The sequence below is a fragment of the Bos indicus genome, chromosome 7 (assembly GCF_029378745.1).
Source record: "Bos indicus isolate NIAB-ARS_2022 breed Sahiwal x Tharparkar chromosome 7, NIAB-ARS_B.indTharparkar_mat_pri_1.0, whole genome shotgun sequence".
NCBI lineage: Eukaryota > Metazoa > Chordata > Mammalia > Artiodactyla > Bovidae > Bos > Bos indicus.
In genome coordinates this window covers 10,360,075-10,386,830 of record NC_091766.1, presented here as the reverse complement: position 1 = coordinate 10,386,830, position 26,756 = coordinate 10,360,075, and the positions used below count along the sequence as shown (strand labels likewise).

Here is a 26,756-nt window from a genome sequence, read left to right as displayed (position 1 = left end):
CGTACACAGGGTTATTGTTATCATCTTTCTAAATTCCATATATATGCGTTAGTATACTGTATTGGTGTTTTTCCTTCTGGCTTACTTCACTCTGTATAATAGGCTCCAGTTTCATCCACCTCATTAGAACTGATTCAAATGTATTCTTTTTAATGGCTGAGTAATACTCCATTGTGTATATGTACCATATGTTTTAATATTTCATTTTATGATGGATGGTTACTCTGCCTGCTAACAAATATAATCATCAGTGGAACGATATTTAGAGCAAAGATAATAATCTATTGCTTGTTGTATTTCACTGTGTTCTAACATTTGCAAATGGCATTTTCAATTACTCTCATCCAACTTTTTCCCCCTACACAACTCTATTAAAAAGTGACTTCAGTGCTTGGGGCTGGTGCACTGGGATGACCCAGAGGGATGGTATGGGGAGGGAGGTGGGAGGGGGGTTCAGGATGGGGAACACCTGTACACCTGTGGCAGATGCATGTTGATGTATGGCAAAACCAATACAAAATTGTAAAGTAAAAAATAATAATTATAAAAAATTTAAAAAAAAAGTGACTTCACTGATGTTCCTTTCCTGATAGGAGAGCTTGCAAGAACATGCATGTTTGTGTACAAAACAGGCTGACCCTAGGTCTTATGTCTATACAGGAAAGCACATTCTTATGATTCAGTTTTGATCATGATAGTTGAAGGAATTGCTTTGTGTATGTGAGATAAATAGTGGATGATACTGCCCATTCACTGCTTATTTTGTTTCTGACAACATTTAGGATAGATGCTAAGTTTTATTTAGAACAATGGAAAAAGTGATAGCTGTAGGCATCACCTGAAATTTTTAAGTAGGGTGAGTGAGATAAGTCAATAAGAAAAAATAAAAACAGGTTCATCAATCATCTTATATATTTACACTGATATTCCATACTTTAATGAATATACATACAGCTTAAAAATAAATGGCATGTGTAATAATACAAAGTATCATTTAAAATTTGTTTAATTATATACAATGACATCTCTGATTCATATTAAATCATATGACTCTGATATAGTTATAATATGGCTAAAGATCATATTAAGTCAATTGATTTATTTCAGTTTCTGTGTAGACTACACTGGCAGATCTGTATTTGATAATCAGCTTTGCTAATGATTATGGTAAGGAATGTGTACATAGAGTCTTATAAGAGAATAGAATCCTATTCAGGAGAATAAAACCTAATGACCTTTTATAAAATAGACTGTTATGTTAAGGTCTGCATTATCAGGAACACCAGTTCAGGCCAAAAAAGGAATGATGGACCCAGAAGTGAAAAATTGTAGTCTCAGGTTTTTCCTCTCCCACAATGTTATAAAATTGAACTCTGTAGTTTAGTTTAGTTTTTTTTTTTTTTTTTTCTGATGAAGTGGTAACTCATGAGTATTCTTTTAGCAAAACTAAGATGCATCATCTGGTATGGTATTTGTCATTTTAAAAGAAATTGTTCTTAATAAACCCAAGCAGTTTCATGAGATAAATGAGAATTTCCAACTTTTTGATATCAAAGTTTGGGGATGAAGTAGGAAAAATAGGAAGAAAGAACAGAAGAAAATAAAAATGGTTGGATATCTGACAGAGAAGAGTAATTAAGTGAGTAATTAAATTGTGTAGAGTAGTTGGAAAAAAATGAGAATTCTAGGAAATAAATAACAGGGCAACTTATACTTCCAAAGTCTGATTTAAAAAATCACAACTACTTATTCTGAGACTTTGAGATCTGCAATCTTGGGCACTTCTCCAAATCTAGAATAACTGACCTTTTTAGACTTGCCATCATAAAGAATCTTTTCAGAGCCCCCTTTATGTCTTTGTTTCTCAGACTGTAGATAAAGGGGTTCAGCATGGGTGTGACCACAGTGTACATCACCGAGGCTGTTGCACTTGAGTGTGAGCTGTGGGTAGCAGGAGAGCTAAGGTACACTCCTAGGCTTGTACAAAAGAATAAGGAGACGACTGAGAGGTGAGATGCACAGATGGAAAATGCTTTATACTTCCCCTGAACTGATGAGATTCTGCATATACAGGAAACTATCTTTGAGTAAGAATAAAGGATACCAGCCAGGGGACCACTACTCAGAAGTACAACTGTAAGATACATTACCATATTATTAAGAAAGGTGTCAGAACAGGCAAGTTGGATTATCTGACTGAGGTCACAAAAAAAGTCAGGGATTTCCACAACAGTGCAAAAAGAAAGCTGTAACAAAATTAAACTTTGTAACAAGGAATTCAGGATACTGATGGTCCAGGACACCAGAACCAGCAGAAAGCAGAGCCGAGGGTTCATAATGACCATATAGTGCAGTGGGTGACAGATGGCCACAAAGCGGTCATAGGCCATCACTGTGAGGAGGAAGATGTCCAACACTGCAGACAGTAGGAAAAAATAAATTTGTGTGATGCAGCCTTCATAGGTTATAACTTTGCTCTGGGTCTGGACGTTCCACAACATCTTTGGGATAGTGGTAGAGGTGAAACAAATGTCTACAAAGGACAGATTGGTGAGAAAGAAGTACATGGGGGTGTGTAGGTGGGCGTCTGAGCTGACTGCCAGGATGATAAGCAGGTTTCCAAACACGGTGATCAGGTACATGGAGAGGAACAGTCCAAATATGAGGGCCTGCAGTTCTGGTTCCTGTGAGAATCCCAGAAGAAGAAACTCTGAAATTTCTGTATCATTCCCCAATTCCATGTAGTAGAGGTGACTGCCTGGAAACAAACAGACAAAAAAAAAAAAAAAAAAAATGACATGACTAGTTTTATCTGAAATTGGCATTGTAATAATGTTGAAATTCTACAATTTTGCATTCAAAAATTAAAATCCATAATTTTTGTATGAAAATTTCTCCTTCAAGAGATTCCCTGTGCCATCACTGAGTATCAACTTCTGGCCCATATCTAGCCTCCTCCCCAAATGGACATGTATTGGGGAGTTTAGATGAGAAATTCTGCCATGTTTTGGGGGAATATAAATTGAGGACTGACCTACTTCTAGATAAAGAGCATACTGTACTGAGAGATAGTTGCTATGAAGAAAGATCTAGTATGAAGAAGAAAGTCAATGGGGGTATTATGCTTTATTTTCTTGCGCTCCAAAATCACTGTGGATCGTGACTGCACCATGGAATTAAAGGGTGCTTGCTCCTTGGAAGAAAAGCTATGACAAACTTAGATAGCATATCAAAAAGCAGAGACATCACTTTGCTGACAAAGTTTCCTTATAGTCAAAACTATGGTTTCTCCAGTAGTCATGTACAGATGTGAGAGTTTGACTATAAAGAAGGCTAAAGGCCAAAGAATTGATGTTTTTGAACTGTGGTGTTGGAGAAGACTCTTGAGAGTCCCTTGGACTGCAAGATCAAACCAGTCAATCCTAAAGGAAGTCATCTCTGAATATTCATTGGAAGGACTGATGCTGAAGCTGAAGCTCCAAACCTTTGGCTATCTAATGCAAAGATCTGACTCTGCAAAAATCCCTGATGGTGGGAAACATTGAGGGCAGGGGGAGGAGAGGGCCACAGAGGATGAGATGGTTGGATGGCATCACCTGACTCAATGGACATGAGTTTGAGCAAACTTCCGGAAATGGTGAAGTACAGGGAAGCCTGGTGTGCTGCAGTCCATGGGGTTGCAAAGAGCTGCACATGTCTGAGTGAATAACAACAACAACAATGTTTTATGGAGTGTTCAGATAGTCTGCCAAACATCTGAACAGAGACCTCATGGAAGTGAGGGCCGGAAATGTGAGGTTATCTGAAGGAAATGTGTGAGGTGGACAGAGATAACCCCCAGATGAAAGGACCTGAAAAGGTATTTGTTTCAGAAAATCAAGTTTGAAAGGAAGCTTTTGTATCCATGGGAAAGTCCATGAGGTAAAGTGATAAGATATAGTATAGTATTAGAAAATTTGGAGGTACCAAGAGGCCTCCAGGCTATTCTCAATCTCAGACACACAATTAGGAAAAACAATGTCACAAGCCAAGCTGTCAACATTAGATTATCTTTCTTCCCTAAGTGTAGTAATAGTACCTAAAGTCCAGTACTATTTTTGCAGAGTCAGCTCTTTGCATCAGATAGCCAAAGGATTGGAGCTTCAGCTTCAATAGTACCTAAATACCCTGGACACATAAAACAGGGCTCTATTTAAATATGACAATTTTGTATTTAGCCTGGCTTTCTGTGGGAGTGGGATAGAGGTAGGAGAGGGTGGTTCAAGAGGGAGGTGATACACACACACACACACACACACACACACACACACATATGTACATAAAAGTGAAAAGTGAAAGTGAAAGTTGCTTAGTTGTGTCTGACCCTTTGCGACCCCATGGACTATACAGTCCCTGGAACTCTCCACACCAGAATACTGGAGTGGGTAGCCTTTCCCTTCTCCAGAAAATCTTTCCAACCCAGGGATCAAACCCAGGTGTCCTGCATTGCAGGCAGATTCTTTACCAGCTGAGCCACAAGAGAAGCCCAAGAATATTGGAGTGGGCAGCCTATTCCTTCTCCAGTGGATCTTCCCGACCCAGGAATTGAACTGGGGTCTCCTGCATTGCAGGCAGATTCTTTACCAACTGCTATCAGGGAAGCCCATCTTATATAATTATGGTTGATTTGCGATGTTGTCTGGCAGAAACCAACACAACATTGTAAGACAATTTTCCACTGATTAAAAAAAAAAAAAAAAGACTCCATCTTCTTTTTTAGGCTGCATATGGAATGGGTGAATTTAACTCAGAGGACCATTATATATACTACTGTAGGAAAGAATTCCTTAGAAGAAATGAAGTAGCCATCATAGTCAACAAAAGAGTCTGAAATGTAGTACTTGGGTGCAATCTCAAAAATGAGAGAATGATCTCTGCTCATTTCCAAGCCAAACCATTCAATATCACAGTAATCCAAGTCTATGCCCCAATCAGTAAAGCTGTAAAAGCTGAAGTTGAATGATTCTATTAAGACCTACAAGACCTTCTAGAACTAACACCCAAAAAAGATGTCCTTTTAAAACACTATAAGGGACTGGAATGCAAAAGTAGAAAGTCAAAAAATACCTGGAGTAACAGGCAAATTTGGTCTTGGAGTACAGAATGAAGCTAATAGAGTTTTTACAAGAGAACGCACTGGTCATAGCAAGCACCCTCTTCCAACAACACAAGAGAAGACTCTGCACATGGACATCACCAGACGGTCAACACTGAAATCAGATTGATTATATTCTTTGCAGCCAAAGATGGAGAAGCTCTATACAGTCAGAAAAAAAAGACCAGGAGCTGACTGTGGCTCAGATCATGAACTCCCTATTTCCAAACTCAGATTTAAATTGAAGAAAGTAGGGAAAACCACTAGCCATTCATATATGACTCAAACCTCTTATGATCATAGAGTAAAAGTGACAAAAATTTCAAGGGATTAGATCTGATAGAGTGCCTGAAGAACTATGGATGAAGGTTCTTGACATTGTAGAAGAGGCAGTGATCAAGACCATCCCCAAGAAAAAGAAGTGACAAAAGGCAAAATGGTTGTCTAAGGAGGCCTTACAAACAGCTATGAAAAGAAGACAATTAAAAGCCAAAGGAGAAAAGGAAAGATATACCCATTTGAATGCAGAGTTCCAAAGAATAGCAAGGAGAGATAAGAAAGTCTTCCTCAGTGATCAATGCAAAGAAAGAGAGGAAAACAATAGAATGGGAAAGACTAGGGATCTCTTCAAGAAAATTAGAGATGCCAAGGAAACTTTTCATGCAAAGATGGGCACAATAAAGGATAGAGTGGTATGAACCTATCAGAAGCAGAAGATATTAAGAAGAGGTGGCAAGACTACACAGAAGAATTGAACAAAAAAGATCTTCATGACCCAGATAACCACAATGGTGTGATCACTCACCTAGAGCCAGATATCCTGGAATGTGAAGTCAAGTGGACCTTAGGAAGAATCACCGTGAACAAAGCTAGTGGAGGTGATGGAATTCCAGTTGAGCTATTCCACATCCTAAAGGATGATGCTGTGAAAGTGCTGTACTCAATAAGCCAGTTAATTTGGAAAACTCAGCAGTGGCCATGGGACTGGAAAAGGTCAGTTTTCATTCCAATCCCAAAGAAAGGCAATGCCAAAAAATGCTCAAACTACCACACAATTGCACTCATCTCACACGCTAACAAAGGAATGCTCAAAATTCTCCAAGCCAGGCTTCAACAGTACATGAACATGAACTTCCAGATGTTCAAACTCGATTTAGAAAAGCCAGAGAAGACAGAGATAAAATTGCCAACATCTGATGGATCATCAAAAAAGCAAGAGAGTTCCAGAAAAACATCTACTTCTGCTTTATCGACTACAGCAAGACCTTTGACTGTGTGGATCACAATAAATTGTGAAAAATTCTGAAACAGATGGGAATTCCAGACCACCTGACCTGCCTCTTCAGAAACCTATATGCCAGTCAGGAAGCCTCAATTAGAATTGGACATGGAAAAACAGACTGCTTCCAAGGAGCACATCAACTCCGTATATTGAATCCCTGCTTATTTAACTTGTATGCAGAGTACGTCATGAGCAATGCTGGTTTGGATAAAGCACGAGGTGGAATTAAATTGCTGGGAGAAATATCAATAACCTCAGATGTGCAGATGACACCACCCTTGTGGTGGAAAACAAGAAGAACTAAAGAGCCTTTTGATGAAAGTGAAAGAGGAGAGTGAAATATTTCAGTTCAGTTGCTCAGTTGTGTCCGACTCTTTGCAACCCCATGAATCGCAGCACGCTAGGCCTCCTGTCCAGCACCAACTCCCGGAGTTCACCCAAACTTATGTCCATCAAGTTGGTGATACCATCCAGTCATCTCATTCTCTGTTGTCCCCTTCTCCTCCTGCCCCAAATCCCTCCCAGCATCAGGATCTTTTCCAATGAGTCAACTTTTCTCATGAGGTGGCCAAAGTACTGGAGTTTCAGCCTCAGCATCTGTCTTTCCAATGAACACCCAGGACTTATCTCCTTTAGGATGGACTGGTTGGATCTCCTTGCAGTCCAAGGGACTCTCAAGAGTCTTCTCCAACACCACAGTTCAAAAGCATCGATTCTTCAGCACTCAGCTTTCTTCACAGTCCAACTCTTACATCCACACATGATCACTGGAAAAACCACAGCCTTGACTAGATGGACCTTAGTTGGCAAAGTAATATCTCTGCTTTTGAATATGCTATCTAGGTTGGTCATAACTTTCCTTCCAAGGAGTAAGTGTCTTTTAATTTCATGGCTGCACTCATCATCTGCAGTGATTTTGGAACCCAGGAAAATAAAGTCTGACACTGTTTCCACTGTTTCCTCATCTATTTCCCATGAAGTGATGGGACCCGATGCCATGATCTTTGTTTTCTGAATGTTGAGCTTGAAGCCAACTTTTTCACTCTCTTCTTTCACTTTCATCAAGAGTCTTTTGAGTTCCTCTTCACTTTCTGCCATAAGGGTGGTGTCATCTGCATATCTAAGGTTATTGATATTTCCCCTGGGCAATCTTGATTCCAGCTTGTGCTTCTTACAGTCCAGCATTTCTCATGATGTACTCTGCATAGAAGTTAAGTAAGCAGGGTGACAATATACAGCCTTGACATACTCCCTTTCCTATTTGGAACCAGTCTGTTGTTCCATGTCCAGTTCTAACTGTTGCTTCCTGACCTGCATACAGGTTTCTCAAGAGGCAGGTCAGTTGGCCTGGTATTCCCATCTCTTTCAGAATTTTCCACAGTTTATTGTGATCCACACAGTCAAAGGCTTTGGCATAGTCAATGAAGCAGAAATAGATGTTTTTCTGGAACTCTCTTGCTTTCTCAATGATCCAGTGGATGCTGGCTATTTGATCTCTGGTTCCTCTGCCTTTTCTAAAACCGGCTTGAACATCTGGAAGTTCATGGTTCACGTATTGCTGAAGCCTCGCTTGGAGAATTTGAGCATTACTTTACTAGCATGTGAGATGAGTGCAATTGTGTGGTATTTTGAGCATTCTTTGGCATTGCCTTTCTTTGGTATTGGAATGAAAACTGACCTTTTCCAGACCTGTGGCCACTGCTGAATTTTCCAAATTAGCTGGCATATTGAGTGCAGCACTTTCACAGCACCAGCATCATCCTTTAGGATGTGGAATAGCTCAACTGGAATTCATTCACCTTCACTAGCTTTGTTCGTAGTGATGCTTTCTAAGGCCCACTTGACTTCGCACTCCTGGATGTCTGGCTCTAGGTGAGTGATCACACCATCGTGGTTATCTTGGTCATGAAGATCTTTTTTGTTCAGTTCTTCTGTGTATTCTTGCCACCTCTTCTTAATATCTTCTGCTTCTGTTATATCCATACCATTTCTGTCCTTTATCGAGCATTTTTTTGCATGAAATATTCCCTTTGTATCTCTAATTTTCTTGAAAAGACCTCTAGTCTTTCCCATTCTGTTGTTTTCCTCTCTTTCTTTGCATTGATTGCTGAGGAAGACTTTCTTATCTCTCCTTGCTATTCTTTGTAACTCTGCATTCAAATAGGAATATCTTTCCTTTTCTCCTTTGCTTTTTGCTTCTCTTCTTTTCACATCTATTTGTAAGGCCTCCCCAGACAGCCATTTTGCTTTTTTGCTTTTCTTTTCCTTGGGGATGGTCTTGATCCCTGTCTCCTGTACAATGTCTTGAAGCTCTGTCCATAGGGAAAAAGTTGGCTTAAAACTAAGATAATAGAATCCAGTCCCATCACTTCATCCCAAATAAATGTGGAAACAATGGAAAAAGTGACAGATTTTATTTTGGGGGGCTCCAAAATCACTGCAGATGGTGACTTCAAACATGAAATTAAAAGATGCTTACTACTTGGAAGAAAAGCTATGACCAACCTAGACAACATATTAAAAAGCAGAGACATGCCTGATACAGGATACTCGGGGCTGGCGCACTGGGTTGACTGAGAGGGATGGTACAGGGAGGGAGGTGGAAGGGGGGTTCAGGATGGGGAGTACATGTACACTTGTGGTGGATTCATGTTGATGTATGGCAAAACCAATACAATATTGTAAAGTAAAAAAAAAAAATAGTAATTCTTCAATAAAAAGCAGAGACATTACTTTGCCAACAAAGATCCCTCTAGTCAAAGCTACAGTGTTTCCAGTGGTCATGTATGGATCTGAGAGTCAGACTATAAAGAAAGCTGAGCACCAGAAATTGATGCTTTTGAACTGTGATATTGGTGAAGACTTTTGAGAGTCCCTTGGACTTCAAGGAGATCAAACCAGTCAATCCTAAAGGAGATCAGTCCTGAGTGTTCATTGGAACGGCTGATGTTGAAGTTGAAACTAAAATACTTTAGCCACCTGATGCGAAGAGCTGACTCATTGGAAAAGACGCTGATGCTGAGAAAGATTGAAGGCAGGAGGAGAAGGGTTGACAGAGGATGAGATGGTTGAATGGCATCACTGACTCAATGGACATGAGTTTGAGTAAACTCTGGGAGTTGGTGATGGACTGGCGTGCTGCAGTGCATGGGGTTGCAAAGAGTCAGACAAGAATGTACTACTGAACTGAACTGAACTCATATCATCTATATGAATCTTCTTTTTTTAAACATTTCCACAAAAGATACTCTCTTACAATAATTTACACAATAAGGTAATCAGTGTGTAATTTTAATTTAATTCCATATTTATATTCTCTGCTAGACTGTGAATGTCATGAGCCAGGTATCAATGTCATACATAATCCTTAACACCCCATACTTTAGTTGGAAACAGTAGCTGAATATATATTGCGTAAAGGAATGAAAGAATGTGTTCTCAAAGAAATTGCCTATGATTAGAAAGCAAAATGAAGCTGGGAAACAGTAAATAGATTTGCAAGACATGCTGGAGGAATGTTTTTTATATTCTATTAGAGGTTCAGACCTGTTACAGCTACAGTCTATGCAGTTTGTAAGACCAAAATAGAATACAGTAAAACATGAAAATATCAGGATGTGTCATATGTAGTAAATGTTTTTGGTTTTCTTTGTTTAGCTTCCTTGTGTGTTTGTGTGTGTTTGCACAGGTGCATACATGTGTATTTATTCCTTGTCTGTGCACACATACTAGATCATATGTAAATTTCCTGTTTCACTGTGCCTGCGAGGGTGTGAAGTCACTTCAGTCGTGTCTGACTCTGCCATCCTTTGGACTATAGCCTGCCACTCTCCTCTGTACACGGGATTCTCCAAGCAAAAATACTGAACTGGGTAGCCATGCCATCCTCCAGGGGATCTTCCTGACCCAGGGATTGAACCCATGTCTCTTACATCTCCTTCATTGGCAGGTGGGTTCTTTACCACTTGGGCCACCTGTTTACTCTAGGACTCAGTCAAAAACATTTCTTATCCATTGCAGTAAACACAAGAATAGTTTTGAAAGAAGCCTAGTTCCTGCTAAGAGAGAAACAATAAAAATAAAGAGCTCAACAGAAGAATCAGTTTTCAGAGAGAACATGAAGCAGTACGCATGCTAAAGTGACCTCAGACCCAAGGAACCACACACTCACTACATCTTTATTCCTCCACTGTCTTATTACAGTATCCATCTCATTCCCCTGAGGTGTGGGAATTAGTTATTCCTGTCTTTTCTGTGTTTGAGTGCATTTATTACTTTTTAAAATTATGAGCTTTCTATGTGGCTCAGTTAGTAAAGTATCCTCCTGCAATTCAGGAAACCCAGATTTTATCCTTGAGTCAGGAAGATCCCTTGGAGAAGAAAATAACAACCCGCTCCAGTATTCTTGCCTGGGAAATCCCATGGACAGAGGAATCTGATGGGTTACAGTGCATGATGTCACAAAAGTCAGACGCGACATAGGGACTGAAACACGACCATTTTTGATATGGTCCAATAGTGGATGAAGCTGGCCCTTTTCTCTCTCTCTCTCTTTTTTTTCTGTTGCATTTTTGTTATTCTTTGGCTTTGTATTCTGATCTCTTTTTGACAAACCTGCTGGTCACATTCTACTTTTGTTTCTGATTCCTATTCCAAAGATAAAGTTCACATGCTACAAACCTTCCACATTCTACAAAAATCTTCCCCTTTCTTCATTTGGTTTATGCCTGAGGACTTTTTGTCACATATGCATTTATTTTATTGTAATATTCTTTCTCCATCAGAATGTGAGACCCTAACAGACAGGGACTTCACCTGATTTGTTCAGTGTTCACTCTTGAGGTTTCAGAAAGGTGTGCATTTATGTAGAAATAAATTTTATAAAACACAAAATATCAGGGGAAATAAAAGCAGATTAAATGTAGCTGATTCAAAACAATTTTACTAAACAATATTGAATATTAGGAAAAAAGTAAGATGAATCTAAAAGAAAATATGCAAAATAACAACACTCAAGTTAACATAAGTTTAAATATAAATGAAATAGATGTAATCTTATGAAAAGGATTGGAAATATAATTTTTAAAAACAGTGAAGGAAGCAGTATCTAACACTACAAATTCCAAATGTATAAACATAAATGGATTCAAACATGCTTTTAAAAAAGATGTAAGCAATCTTAAGCTGAATACAAACACATGTTTTTGACAAGATGGCAGCAAAGGATGACTACTATGTTTAAAATGCAATGGGTGGGAGGACAAAATATAGCCAACTGATGTACTGGACAACTCACAATTTATAAACTCTCACACAACCCAACAAATACATCATACATACATACATGTGCGTGGGTGCCTGCATGCTCAGTCACTTCAGTCATGTCTGACTCTTTGCAACCCCACGGACTGTAGCCTACCAGGCTCCTCTCACCATGAGATTTCCCAGGCAAGAATACTAGAGTGAGTTACCATGCCCACCTCCAGGGGATTGTCCTGACGTGGGAATCAAACTCGTGTTTGCCTGCATCTTCTGCATTGCAGGTGGATTCTTTACACACTGAACCACCTGGAAAGCATATATATATATATATATATATATATATATGCTTTAAGGTGGGGTATATTTGAGAAATTATATATAGAAACTATATATATAGCAAGCATATATATATATATATATACATAATATTTAAATGGTAAATAGTAAGCTTCTTTTAAAAATCATAACTTTTTGTTTGAAAGAATGCAATAAAAAAAAAAAACAAGAATAAAGGGAGAGAGGAATAGGGAATCTGTGGTAAGGGAACTGGTTGCAGCTTAGACCAGTTTTGGGTGAAATGGTGTCACAAAAAGACACCTAACACACCTCTGCAGGAAAGGGGAAGGGTGGGGAGAGAAACACTACATGTATCTCTATTTTCAGCAGTAAGACTTTTCAAAGTATTAAAAATATGTCTAATTCTCTCCTTCTTCCACATGTTGGAGTGCCATTCCTGGCATTTTCTAAGTTGGTGATGAAATGATTTATAAAGGAAATAAAATAGCCAAAAAAAGGAAAAAAATCACTCAGACACCAGTATATAAAATAAAAAGCTTACACAGACAATTAGCAGTAGAGAGAGTAAATGGCTAATAAACCTAAAACTATGTTCAGTCTCTCAGCTGGTGAACTAATTGCAAAGTTAATCCCTTTAACATATGTCTGTTTATATATTAAATGCAACTTCTTTGTCAAGTGAATATTCAGGGTGAGTGGAGCTTCTGTGAAATGTGTATCTCAAGAACTGTGGCTATCAGGCAATAACTACTCCATTGATCTGTGTGTGCTCAGTGCATGCTCGGTCATGTCTGACTCTTTGTGACCCAGTGGACTGAAGCTGCCAGTCTCCTCTATCCATGGGATTTCCCAGGCAAGAATACCAAAGTGAATTTTCCAAGGGAAGGTTCTCCAGGGGAAGATTCCCTAGGGGAATCTTCCTGACCCAGGAATCAAACCTGTGTCTCGTGTTTCCTGCATTGGCAGGTGGATCCTTTACCACTATGCCACTGGGATCCTAATGAATATAGAAGTTGCTCAAATACACCCCATCTTAAAAATTAAAACAAATAATGAAATGTCCACATTTCACTGCAAACCATTCCTAATCTAATAGTTTATTTTCCTACTCCCTTAAACAGTAAAACTTCTGGGAAAGATTGAAGGCAGGAGAAAAGGGGATGATAGAGGATGAGATGGCATTACCAATTCAGTGGGAGTTTGTGTAAACTCCAGGAGATAGTGAAGGACAAGGAAGCCTGGCATGCTGGGGTTGCAAAGAGTTGGACACTACTGAGCAACTGAACAACACCCCCCCCATTTCTTCTTGAGTCTCATCCAACTAGATTTTCATTCCCATCCCATAACTGTCAACAACAATCCTTGACTTGCTGAATCTGATAGACATTTATTTTTTAACATATTAAATAAATGTATTATAAATTAGTCAATCAAACAATCACGGAGACCTCTATGCTCCAGGCCAGCTGTTTGTCTTTTCAAATGACCTCAGGTAAATGTTCATAGGTTTCATAGGTTTCACTCTTTCTAACTTTCTCCTGCAATGCCCACTGGAGTCTTTTACTCACCTGGCTGGGACAGCTGAGAGGAAGGTCTTTATGCGGAAATCCTCCAAATTCCTCCCTGGATGGCTGATGATGGAGACTGAAGTTCTGTCTTCCAACAAGAGAGCAGGAAGGAGTGAAGCAGAATAGGACTAGAGAGTGCAAATGCAAAAACCATGCCCACTCCAGCTCAAGGTGGAGCTGCTCAGACATTGCAGCCACGGAGATGGTCATAGCTCCTTATAGTTCCTGTACCTGCTCATTATACGTGCTCAGCACATTTTCCCTTATTACTCCAACCTTGATCACATCGTTTCCTCAGGAGAATTTGTCTGGACAGAATGGATTTTTTCCCCCACTGATTTGCTGATCCCAAGTGACCAGGTGAGAAGTCAAGTATATTCAGTTCTTATTACTACTCCAGATTCTCTCCTGGCTTCCAGAGGTCTGACACTAAAATGTTTTATAAACTTCAATAATAATTTCCTCCAAGTCTAATCCTGAGGAACCTGTCTTGACTCAGTATCTTGGGTCTTGAAGGCACTGGTTTATGGTGAGAAGGCAGCTCTTGATATATCCAGAAAATTAGTATTATGTCTTCAATAAGGGAGAGAAGTGTGTCCCTTTGCTATAAAATCATGGGTAAAATAACCCTTGGATTCATAATGCTTTCCTCACATCAATTAGGAATTTTGTATTTTTTAAAATATTTTATTTTTTAACTTTACAATATTGTATTGGTTTTTTAATAGAAGTGTTAAACTGTTTTTTCACCCTTTACTTATAAAATGTTTGGGAATTATAAGACATACACTTAGATTTTTTGACACACCATAGGCAGAGCTTAGAATCATATATGTATTGTCTCATTTAAATTTTACAACAGGCCATCCTATGAGGACTATACTATTTTGAATCTTCTTCTAAATTTTCAGAATTATGAGGTGATTGGCTCAAAGTTATGAACTGAGTAAGGCATGTGCTTTGATTACAACACAGACTATTTCCTAGTTCTTTTGCTCTGGCTCAGTGGTTCTCAATCAGAGATGATTTTGGCTCCAGAGGACACTTGGAAATATCTGGAGAAATATTTGATTGTCATATCTGGGGAAGTACAATTGAAACAAAGTGTGCTGAGGCAAGTGATACAATTTAACAAAACTAAAATGCACAGGACATCCCCTAACACAAGGAATTACCCATCACAATGTCAATGTTGAGAAACAATGTTCACTAAATAAGCACTTCTCCCAACACCAATGTGTGTGTGAATAACTAGGGAATATTTTTCAAATACAGACTTTGATTTGACAAGACTAGAGTGTTCTAGAGATTCAGTATTTCTTTTTTTAAATTTAAATTTAAAGTTCCCAGACGTTATTGATGTTGCAGGTCAGGTCCTGTTCTGTGGACCACTCTGGTGAGTATCAAGACTGTGGGCCAGTGTTACAGTCAGGTGTAGGTATTTTAGATTTTCCCATTAGGATTCTTCCTTCCCACCTCAGGTCTGATGAAAGGTGGTCAGATGTTGGATCTGGTCATTTAATATCTGAATATCTAAGTTTACATGTGCTTCTTGAGTATTTCTCTCTTGACAGGAAATAAACTTTTAACCTTTATTTCCTTATCTATAATCTGGGGAATTTCCACCTAAGAAGCTGACATGAGAAGTTGATGATATTTTAGAGTCACAGAAAATTACGTGTCACAAACAGATGCTCAATCCATAGCACCTGTTATGATTTTGTCCAAGTTCCAAAATTACTAAGATTGTTTGGACTTCAGAGAATTTACTGATTAGAAATGAATCCAGGATGACTGCTCTTGGGAGAGAGTGAGATGTGATCTTGAAGGCATATCTGCTCCTAGGGCCCCACACAGGAAGCAGAGTGATTGTGAGGACACATCACATCAGTTGTTCTACACAGGACATAAACTGTGACACCCTCATGTTGGCTCTATATAGCCTCAGGAAGAATTTTTATTCTGTCTATTTTACCATGTTTCTATGATCTACTAGGGCTTCCTGGTGTCTCAGTGGTAAAGAATCCACCTGCAATGCAGAAGACGCAGGTTCCATCCCTGGGTTGGGAAGATCCCCAGCAGTAGGAAATGTCAACCCACTACAGTATTCTTACCTGGGAAATCCCATGGAGAGAGGAGACTGGTGGGCTACAGTCCATGTGCTCAGAAAGAATTGGACAGGATTTGGAGACTAAACAGCAACAAAAACTAAGTATGTGTGTAAAACTGCTGTTTCTTAAATCATACCTTTCTCCAACTCTTCTTATCTTCCTTTGTTGCAAGTCTATAGCATATAATTGATAAAGATTTGCTGCTAATAGAAGTATAGACTATCTGTGTGGTTGCTTCTTCCCCAGGTGGGCTTTTTAAATTCTTCTCAAGTATTGGTTTACTCTTACTTCTTACTCTTAGGAGGACTGCACATCTTCACCCATTGCTTTGAGTCTTGAATGTGCCTCAAGTGGAAGGAGTGCATGTCCCCACAGATTGGCTTTGAACTTGGACGTGTCACATACTTTGCTGGATAGAATGAGGGTAGACATGAGGTGCTCAGTGCCAAAGGAGAAGCTCAAAGAGGCTTTAGGAAAGTCTATCCTTTCTACTACTGTCTCTCTCTATAACGAGAAAGAGCACCTTTCACATAGGAGCTGGTCCATCAGCATGACTCCCAGAATGAAGATATGCATGCAACCTAGCACAGCCAGGTCAGAGCCATAGACACCTTGCAGGATGTGTCTAATATGATAAGAATACACTTTCATTATTGTAAGCCATTGTGATTTGAGGAGTAGCTTCTTACCAAGCAAGCTGACTGACTACTACCTTATATATACAGCAGTAAATTGTTAGTCACTCAGTCATGTCCAACTCTTTGTGACCCTATGGACTGTAACCTGCCAAGCTCCTCTATCCATGTGATTTTCCAGGCAAGAATACCAGAGTGAGTTGTCTTCTCTTCCTCCAGAGTATCTCCCCTCCCCAGGGATTGAACCTGGGTCTCCTTCATTGCAGGAAAATTCTTTACTGCCTGAGCCACCAGGGAAGCCCCAGTTTACACAGTGCTACATGTCAATTATATCTAAAGAATACTGGAAGAAAAAGAAGGGCAAAGGACATTTTTCCTTTGGACATTTTTTTCATTTTTCCAAAGGACAAAGATATACAGTTGTCCAACAAGTACATGAGAAGGTGGTCAATTACCATGACTATTCAGGTAAATGTATATCAAAACTATGCTGGGATATAACTTCACACCATCAGAATGTATTTTATTGAAAAGACAAGAGCTAATAAATACTGGAGAAGATGTGGAGAAAAGGAAACACTTTAGTACTGTTGGTGGGATAGTAAACTAGTACAGCCATCATGCAAAACTGTATGGAAGCTCCTCAAGAAATTAAAACAGAACTACAATATAATCCAGCAATTCCACTTCTAGGATATATTCAGAGGAAGTGAAAAACATTATCTTAAAGGACTATCTGCAGGCCTACGTTCATTCACAACAGTCATTGTATGGAGACAAACTGTTGACAGGTAAAATGTGGTAGACAAAATGTGGTAGAAATAGACAAGGAAATTTAAATTTAACTAGAAGGAAACCCTGTCATTTGCAACAATATGGCTAGACCTTGAAAGCATTATGCTAAGTGAAGTAAGTCAGAGAAAGATAAAAATTATATGATATTGCTTATGTTTAATATAAAAAATAAACATATAGAAGAAAAGTAGAATGGCTATTGTAAGGTGCTGGGCATGGGGATTGAGGAGTGATTGGCAAGAGAGTCCAAATTTTTAGATACAAGATAATGAGGTTGAAGATCTCATAAATAGCATGATTAACACAGTTGAAAATACTGAGTTGTGTAATTGAAAGTGCTAAGACTGCAGAACTGTGAGAGGTATAAGTAGAGTCTAGTTTCATCTTTCTAAGTGTGAATACCCAGTTTTTGAGGACCATTTATTAAAGAGACAGTCTCTTCTCCACTGAGCATTCTTATCTGGTTTGTCAAATATTAAGTGATCATGTATGCATGGGTTTACTTCCAGGCTCTCCACTGTGGTATACTGGTCTTAATATGTCTCTTATTGTGCCAGAACCATGCTATTTTGATTACTACTCTTAGTAAAATAAAAGAAAAATTATGACTAGGTATTAGAAAAGGGAGACGAAACTGAGTCCAAAATTAGAAGAGAAAAGGAAACAAAGATTGAATCAGAGATAAATATAATAATGATGAGGAAAGCAATATCAAATATTAAAAAAAAAATTGAGCTGGTTCTTTAAAAAGTTAAAATTGACAAAACTTTAGCTAGACTAACCAAAAAAAAATTAGTGAATATGACAAAATTTATGAGAGGAAATATTTCATTAAGATCAGTAGAGGATTCACATTTGTAGGGAGAAATGTACATTTTTAAGCAGAAAAAAGCTAATTGAATAATAAAAATAAATATTTCAAATAATTCTACATCCAAATGGAACAAACCAAAAAAGAAAAAAAAAAAAAAAAGAAAACCTTTTGCCTGGGCACCAGTCTTCCACACTTCAATACAGCATGTGAATGAAATTTATTGTTTAGTAATATAAAGTATAATTTAAAATTTTGCTTCACCATATATAGTTAAGGTCTTCCTTGACTCAAAGACCATATTAAGTCAACCTATCTATTCAAATTTGTGTTTCTGTGTAGACTTCACATGGAGATACATATTTGATAAATATTTTGCCAGTCGCTATGGCAGGGATGTGGACATGACTGACTAAAAATACAGGATGTTAAGGAGGAGGATAAAACTCAGTCACCACCTCTAAAGCATGAACATGTATGCTAAGTCACTTCAGTAGTGTCTGACTCTTTGAGACCCTATGGACTGTAGCCCACCAGGCTCCTCTGTCCATGGGATTCATCAAGCAAGAATACTGGAGTAGGTTGCCATTCCCTTCTCCAGCATATCTTCCTGACTCAAGGATTGAACGGGCAGCTTCTGCATTGGCAGGCAGCTTCTTTACCACTACTGCCACCTGGGAAGTCCATCTATAAAGCACATTATTAGTTAAACTCTCCATTATCAGGAAGAACAGTTAAGGTAATTATATATAAATAAATGATGTATGCAAATATGGCAAACTGTGGTCTCAGATGTTCCTCTGTTATAAAATATACATTGTCTGGGTTTTCAAGTGTGGTTTTTATTCACATGAGAAATACAACTAACTCCAGTATACAAAGGGGAAAAAAAAACTTGGGATGATAAATATAGTTAGAGAAGAAATTATTTGTAAGACATTCAGGCTGCCCTATGGGGGTTAAAAACAGGAATTTCCAAATATTTCTGATACAAGATTGGGGAAAACTTTGCAACAGTAGGAAAGCAAATGGCAAACTATCTATATATGAGACAGGAAAAAAAGTCTAATAAAGTGAGCTACATACATTTCACAGAGAAGGTGCCAAGTAGAGTTTATTCCATATGAGTAATACAACTCATGACTATTCTTAGTAAAACAAAAGAAAAAAAAAAAAAAAAAACTTGTGATAATATTTCACCTGAGAAGAGATTGTTCTTAAGACATTCATATTCTCAAGAACCAGAACTTTGCAACTATTTGTTGTAAGTTTGGGAAAGCTCTGTGAAAGCAGGAGAATAGACAAATGGAAAAACTGTATGGGTATCCGAGCAGAAAAGTTGATAAATTGAGTTACTTAAGTGTAGAGAGAAGTTGAAGTCACAGAAATGGAAATTATAAGACACAATAGAAAGAGAAATTTCTACTTCCATAATTTGATCCAATAAAGGTAGTTTCAGGGTCCATTGATTTTAGCCCTGCAATCATGGGTACTTCCTCAGTCCTAGAATAGTTGGCCTTTTTGTAGAAACCATCCAAATGAATCTTTTCAGAGACTTCTTTATGTCTTTATTTTACAGACTGTAGATGAAGGGGTTCAGCATGGCTGTGACTGCAGTGTACATCACTGAGGCTGCTAAACTTGAGTTAAACCAGTGAATATCAGCAGGGCTAAGATACACTCCTAGAAGCATACCATAAAATAAGGCAAAAAAAAAAAAAAAAAAAAAAAGGCAGCAATTGAAAGGTGAGATGCACAGGCAAAAATGCTCTACACTTCCCCTGAGCTGAAACTCCTCTTATGGAGGAAACTATCTTAGAGTAAGAGTAAAATATTCCAATGAAGGGACCCCCACCTAATACTCCAGCTGAAGAATACATCACGATGTCATTCAGAAAGGTGTCACAACAGGCACGTTGGATCACCTGATAACGTTCACAGAAGAAGTGGGGGATTCCCAAGACTCTACAGGACACCCACAACATCACTAAGTTTTGTAACAAGGAAATCAAAGCACTCATTATCTAGGATACCAGCACCAGCAGTCCACAGAACTGGGGATTCATGATGACTGTGTAGTGCAGGGGGTGACAGATGGTCACAAAGCAGTCATCAGCCATCACAGCCAGGAGGAAGCCATCCAATCCTGCAAAGATAGTAAAAAAAAATACTTGTCCAATTAAAATAAATAAATTTATATGAAAAATATACTTGACTGATGTAGAGCAATGTGCAAATGTTATAATTTTGCTCTGTGTCTGGATGTTCCACAGCATCTTTGGGATGGTGATGGAAATGAAACAGATGTCTACAAAGGACAGACTGGAGAGGAAGAAGTATTTGGGGGTGGGGGTGGGAGTCAGAGCTGACAACCAGGATGATGAGTAAGTTTCCAAACACAGTGATCAGGTACATGGAGAGGAAAAGCCCAAATATTAGGGGTTGTAGTTATGGTTTCCTTGATAATATAAGAAGAAGAATTTCTTATATCTGTGTACCATTTCTTGGTTTCATGTAGCAGGGTTACCTGGAAACAGCACAAAAATAATATGAACACTTTTCATAAAGCATCACTAATATAGTTGAAATTCTGCGATTTGTATTTTGCAGTCATGAAACCAATAGCTATAATTTCGGTGTTAAATTTGTCCCCATTAAAGCTTCCCCTCTGCCATGTCTGTTTACAAATTTCTGTTAGCCTCTCAGTCTTTGCCTAAGTTTTATTTGTGTGTGTGTGTGTGTGTGTGTGTGCTCAGTCATGTTTGACTCTGTGATCCTGTGGACGGTAGACCTTCAGGCTCCATTGCTAGCAAAGTAATGCTCAAAATTCTCCAAGCTAGGCTTTGACAGTACATGAACCTAGAATTTCCAGATGTTCAAGCTGTATTAAGAAAAGGCAGAGGATCAAATGATCAAATTGCCAACATCCATTGGATCATAGAGAAAGCTAGAAAATTTCAGATAAACATCTACCTCTGCTTCATTGACTACACTAAAGCATTTGACTGCACGGATCATGACAAACTGTGGAAAATTCTTAGAAATGGGAATACCAGACCACCTTACCTGCCTCCTGATAAACTTGTATGTAGGTCAAGAAGCAACAGTTAGAACCATACATGGAACAATGGACTGGTTCAAAATTAGGAAAGGAGTACAACAAGGTTGTATATTATCACCCTGCCTATTTAACTTATATACAGAGTACGTCATGCAAAATGTCAGGATGGATGAAGCACAAACTGGAATCAAGATTGTAGGAAGAAATATCAATAACCTCAGATATGCAGATGACACCATCTTTATAGCAGAGGGTGAAGAACTAAAGAGCCTCTTGATGAAAGTGAAAGAGTAGAGTGAAAAAGTTGGCTTAAAACTCAACATTCAAAACCTAGACAGCATATTAAAAGGCTGAGACATTACTTTGCTGACAAATGTCCATCCAGTCAAAGCTATGGTGTTTCCAGTAGTCATGTATGGATGTGAGAGTTGGATTATAAAGAAAGCTGAGCATTGAAGAATCAATACTTTTGAACTGTTGTGTTGGATAAAACTCTTGAGAGCCCTTTGGACAGCAAGCAGATCAAACTAGTCAAACCTACAGTAAATCAGTCCTGACTATTCATTGGAAGGACTGATGCTGAAGCTGAAACTCCAATACTTTGGCCACCCGATACAAAGAACTAACTCACTGGGAAAGACCCTGATGCTGGGAAAGATTGAAGACAGGAGGAGAAGAGGATGCCAGAGGATGAGATGGTTGGATGGCATCACCGACTTGATGCATGTGAGTTTGAGCAAGCTCTGGAAGCTCGTAATGGACAGGGAAGCCTGGTGTGCTGCAGTTCAAGGGGTTGCAAAGAGTCGGACACAACTGAATGACTGAACTGAGCTGATTACTCAGCCATATAAAAACGAAATTTTGCCAGTTGCAAAACCTAGGGATATCATGCTAAGTGATATAAATTAGACAAAGGCAAAGACCACGTGATGTCACTTACATGTATAATCTAAGAATCAGAACACACAAGCATACAAAGTAAACTGAAAACAGAATCATAGATTTGGTAAACAAGTGAGTGTTTGCTTGTAGGCAGGGTGTGGGGGGAACAAAACAGGGGAATGGGATCAAGAGGAAAAATCTCCAGTGATAAAATACATACATCATGGGAAAGTAATATGGCACATTGACAATATGGTCAGTAATATTGTTATAATCTTGCATGGGGACAAGTGTTTACTAGATTTATCTCTGTTATCATTTTCAATGTATTCAAATGCCAAATCAGTATATACTCCACGTGAAAGTAATATAATATGTCAACTATATTTCAATTTTTAAAAAGTCACTGATGAACTAATTTTCAGGGTAGGAATAGAGAGACACAGGTGTAGCCAATGGACTTGTGGACACAGTGAGGGTAATAAGAGGGTGGGATGAATTGAGAGAAAAGCATTAAGATAGATAGGTTTTACACACCTGCAATGTGTAAAACAGCTAGTAGAAAGTTTCTGTGTAATACAGGAAACTCAGCCTAGTGTTCTGTGACAATCTAGAGTGGTGGGATGGGGGAGTTGGGAGAGAGGCTCAAGACAGAAGGGATAATTGTAAACTTACAGCTGGTTTATGTTGTTGTGTGGCAGAAACCAACAGAAAGGATCTCATCCTGTTGATGTCTTTGTTCAAGATGAAAATAGTCACTCAAAACAATCGTCCAAAGTGCTTCCTGGTTTTTATTTTCTTACAGATTGTTAATGTTGATTATAACTTTAAAGTCAGTCCCTTGTGTGTTAATAAAAATGGTTTGTTCTTCTGGCTGGAATAATGAGGAGTGTCCAATGGACTTGTTTTGACCTTATGAAGCTACAGATACCTGCAAAGTCCTGCCTCTACTGCCAACCATCCACCTCTTCTCATATTTCTTTCACTGTATGCCTAGAAATTCCTGTAGATTCCAACATTATGGCGTGAATGGAAGTCATTGGAAATGGTTTTGTTGAGAGATGAGCATGTCCCAATTCTTCGTTGGCAACTCCAAGTTCAGGTGCGTGGGACTTGTTTAGTTATGAACAATTTGCCAGCGTGTCTTAGATAGTCAAAAAAATTCAATCTTAAATGTTAAAGAAATGTTCATGGGAAAGAACGTGGATATTATATCCATGGAGAAAACAGCATTGTGACTAAGGTGCAAGAGGAGGGGATATGCCTACCTCACATTTAAGATGCTCCCATGGGTAGGAAACTAGAAAGAAGCCCCTTTGTATTTTGGCTTCCTCACTCATGGGAACCAAATTTCTCTGAAAATAGAGTAACAATGGAACAATTAACTTAATGAGTGGTTGTGAGAATTCAATCTCTGAAGCCCCAGAAATAGTAAATATGCCCTTTACTTCTCTCACTACAGCTCCATTGTCAGGAAGGAGGAAGTTCAGCTGTGCTCTTTCTGAGAAGTGACTCCTGATGTCACCTGCCTGCACTTCCTTGGAGTTGAGTTGAACATCCATCACCCAGGAAAGAAAGTATCCAGGGGACTAGGCTCAGTGATGGCAGTAGAGTGTGTGCTGTTGGAAACAGGTGTGAAAGCAGGCAGATCTCTCAGAGTATTAACAAGTGGGGAAAATGTAATGGTAAAAGTTTGTTTACTAAAACATTCTACACAATTCAATTCCGGAGTTCTTTTCAATCTTACTTCCTGTCAGCTTCCTTCATTTCTCTTCTGAAACCAAATGCTAAGGATCTATCAGCATTATCTCCTTTCATGTTATAATGTTAAAACTTATTTTTGCAATACATGTTTATCATGGTAGTCCTCAAAAAATTTTAGCTTATTGAGTAAGTTTACTACTCTTTGTGTATTTGCAAGTTTCTGTTCCCTGATCCAAGATATTTCTATTTTTGTTATTATTTTTTTCAAAGAATTTTAACTATACTGATGAACACTAATTTTTTTTTCTTGCACTCTCTTTTTTGGGGAAGTTTTCATTTTTGAACAATTTGAGATTTACAGATAAATTAAAAAATTTGTACAAGAAGCACCCATAGTGATGAAATGTTTTGAACTAGATAGAAGTGATTATTTTATTTTATTTTATTTTTTTTAGGACTTCCCTGGTGGCTCAGTGGTAAAGAATCCACCTGTCAATGCAGGAGACACAGGTTTGATCCCTGGCTCAGGAATATACCCTGGAAAATAAAATGGCAACCACTTCAGTATTCTTGCCTGGAAAATCCCATGGACAAAGGAGCCTGGCAGGCTACACTCCATGGGGTCACAAAAGAGTCAGACAATAGAAGTGATTTTGCAAAACACTATGAATGTACTATGTGCTACTGAATGTCACCTTAAAATGGTTATTGGTTTTTACATATTTGTTTTATATCAGTTGCCTTACTAAAATCATATTCATTGAAAAGAGGTTTTCAGTTGTCAATTCATTATTAGCCACCAATCTATTATCCTCAAACAATGATATTTAGATCTCAAAGTGAAGTGATTCACTCAGCTGTGTCCGACTCTGTGTGACCCACAGACCTGCCAGGCTTCTCTGTCCATGGAATTCTCAAGGCAAGAATACTGGAGTGATTCACTCAGCTGTGTCCGACTCTGTGTGACCCACAGACCTGCCAGGCTTCTCTGTCCATGGAATTCTCAAGGCAAGAATACCAGAGTGCATAGCCCTTCCCTTCTCCAGGGGATCTCCATGACCCAGGATTCAACTCAGATTTCCTGCATTGCAGGAAGATTCTTTACTGTCTGAGCCACCAGGGAAGCCCTTAGGTAGGTATCGAAGGGATTATTAAACAGTATTAGTGATGGTAGACTTTCTTTTTTCTTTAAGACTTAAAGGGGATTTCATCCAATATTCATGTCACACATTTCCATGGCATTCTCAGATAAGTTGTGATGTTCATTTCATTCTTTTCTTAACTATTGATATATTATCCTCCATCCTGAATCAACCAATAAATTAATCAATAAATTCATTTCTTAGAGGTTTTCAAAAATTTGACTTACAGTTATAATATCTTGCAAACTTAAGCATTTTCTTATGCATGTGTCCATTTTTCTCTTTCCTATTTTTTCCCCAATCTTTCTATTTATTGCTTTTCTTAAATATCTGATCTTTTCTATTTGACTTTTGTCAAAGAATTAGCTCTGAAACTTATTTCTCAATTAAATACTTTTTTCTTTTTAATTATTTAACTCTGATTTTAGCTTAATTTTTTCCTTTAATAGTTTTGTTTTGTAAAACTTTAATTTACAACATCTTCAAATCTTAAAATGTTTGTTTCTTAAGGATATATTATCTGCGTGTCTATTTGTAGTGCTGGAAAAATAAAGTAGAGTAAAATGAACCTAAAAATAAGGATTCATATTACTGCTCAAAGATGATCCATGTCCTTGTTCTGTTCTATCTTATTATAGACCAGAATATAGGTCATTTCCCCTTCAGTTCAGTTCAGTTCAGTTCATTCGCTCAGTCATGTCTGACTCTGTGACCCCATGAATCACAGCATGCCAGGCCTCCCTGTCCATCACCAACTCCCGGAGTTCACTCAGACTCAAGTCCATCGAGGCAATGATGCCATCCAGCCATCTCATCCTCTGTCGTCTCCTTCTCCTTCTGCCCCCAATCCCTCCCAACATCAGAGTCTTTTCCAATGAGTCAACTCTTCGCATGAGGTGGCCAGAGTACTAGAGTTTCAGCTTTAGCATCATTCCTTCCAAAGAAATCCCAGGGCTGATCTCCTTCAGAATGGACCGGTTGGATCTTGCAGCCCAGGGGAATCTCAAGAGTCTTCTCCAACACCACAGTTCAAAAGCATCAATTCTTCGGCGTTCAGCCTTCTTCACAGTCCAACTCTCACATCCATACATGAGCACTGGAAAACGATAGCCTTGACTAGACGGACCTTTGTTGGCAAAATAATGTCTCTGCTTTTCAATATGCTATCTAGGTTGCTCATAATTTTTTTCCCAAGGAATAAGCGTCTTTTAATTTCATGGCTGCAGTCACCCTCTGCAGTGATTTTGGAGCCCCCCAAAATAAAGTCTGACACTGCTTCCACTGTTTCCCCATCTATTTCCCATGAAGTGATGGGACAAGATGCCATGATCTTCGTTTTCTGAATGTTGAGCTTTAAGCCAACTTTTTCACTTTCCTCTTTCACTCTCATCACTTTTTAGTTCCTCTTCACTTTCTGCCATAAGGGTGGTGTCATCTGCATATCTGAGATTATTGATATTTCTCCCGGCAATCTTGATTCCAGCTTGTGCTTCTTCCAGTCCAGTGTTTCTCATGAAGTACTCTGCATAGAAGTTAAATAAGCAGGGTGACAATATACAGCCTTGACGTACTCTTTTTTCCTATTTGGAACCAGTCTGTTGTTCCATGTCCATTTCTAACTGTTGCTTCCTGACCTGCATACAGATTTCTCAAGAGGCAGGTCAGGTGGTCTGGTATTCCCATCTCTTTCAGAATTTTCCATGGTTTATTGTGATCCATGCAGTCAAAGGCTTTGGCATAGTCAATAAAGCAGAAATAGATGTTTTTCTGGAACTCTCTTGCTTTTTCCATGATCCAACAGATGTTGGCAATTTGATCTCTGGTACCTCTGTCTTTTTTTAAAACCAGCTTGAACACCTGGAAGTTCATGGTCCACGATTGCTGAAGCCTGGCTTGGAGAATTTTGAGCATTACCTTACTAGCATGTGAGATGAGTGCAATTGTGCACTAGATTGAGCATTCTTTGGCATTGCCTTTCTTTGGGATTGGAATGAAAACTGCCCTTTTTCAGTCCTGTGGCCACTGGTGAGTTTTCCAAATTAGCTGGCATATTGAGTGTAACACTTTCACAG

The 26,756-nt window shown here is 38.6% G+C and overlaps 2 protein-coding genes across 2 annotated transcripts in view; both read right to left on the bottom strand.

The window, feature by feature from the left end:
* The window catches only part of LOC139184054 (adhesion G protein-coupled receptor E2-like), a 1,114,856-nt gene that overhangs the window by 218,175 nt on the left and 869,925 nt on the right, over window positions 1-26,756 (bottom strand). The gene's annotated exons all lie outside the window — the stretch shown is intronic.
* Window positions 1,743-2,756, bottom strand: LOC139183861 (olfactory receptor-like protein OLF4). Its single transcript, XM_070792164.1, has one exon. The coding sequence runs from the start codon at window positions 2,739-2,741 to the stop codon at window positions 1,743-1,745; it is 999 nt and encodes a 332-aa protein (XP_070648265.1). The 5' UTR covers window positions 2,742-2,756.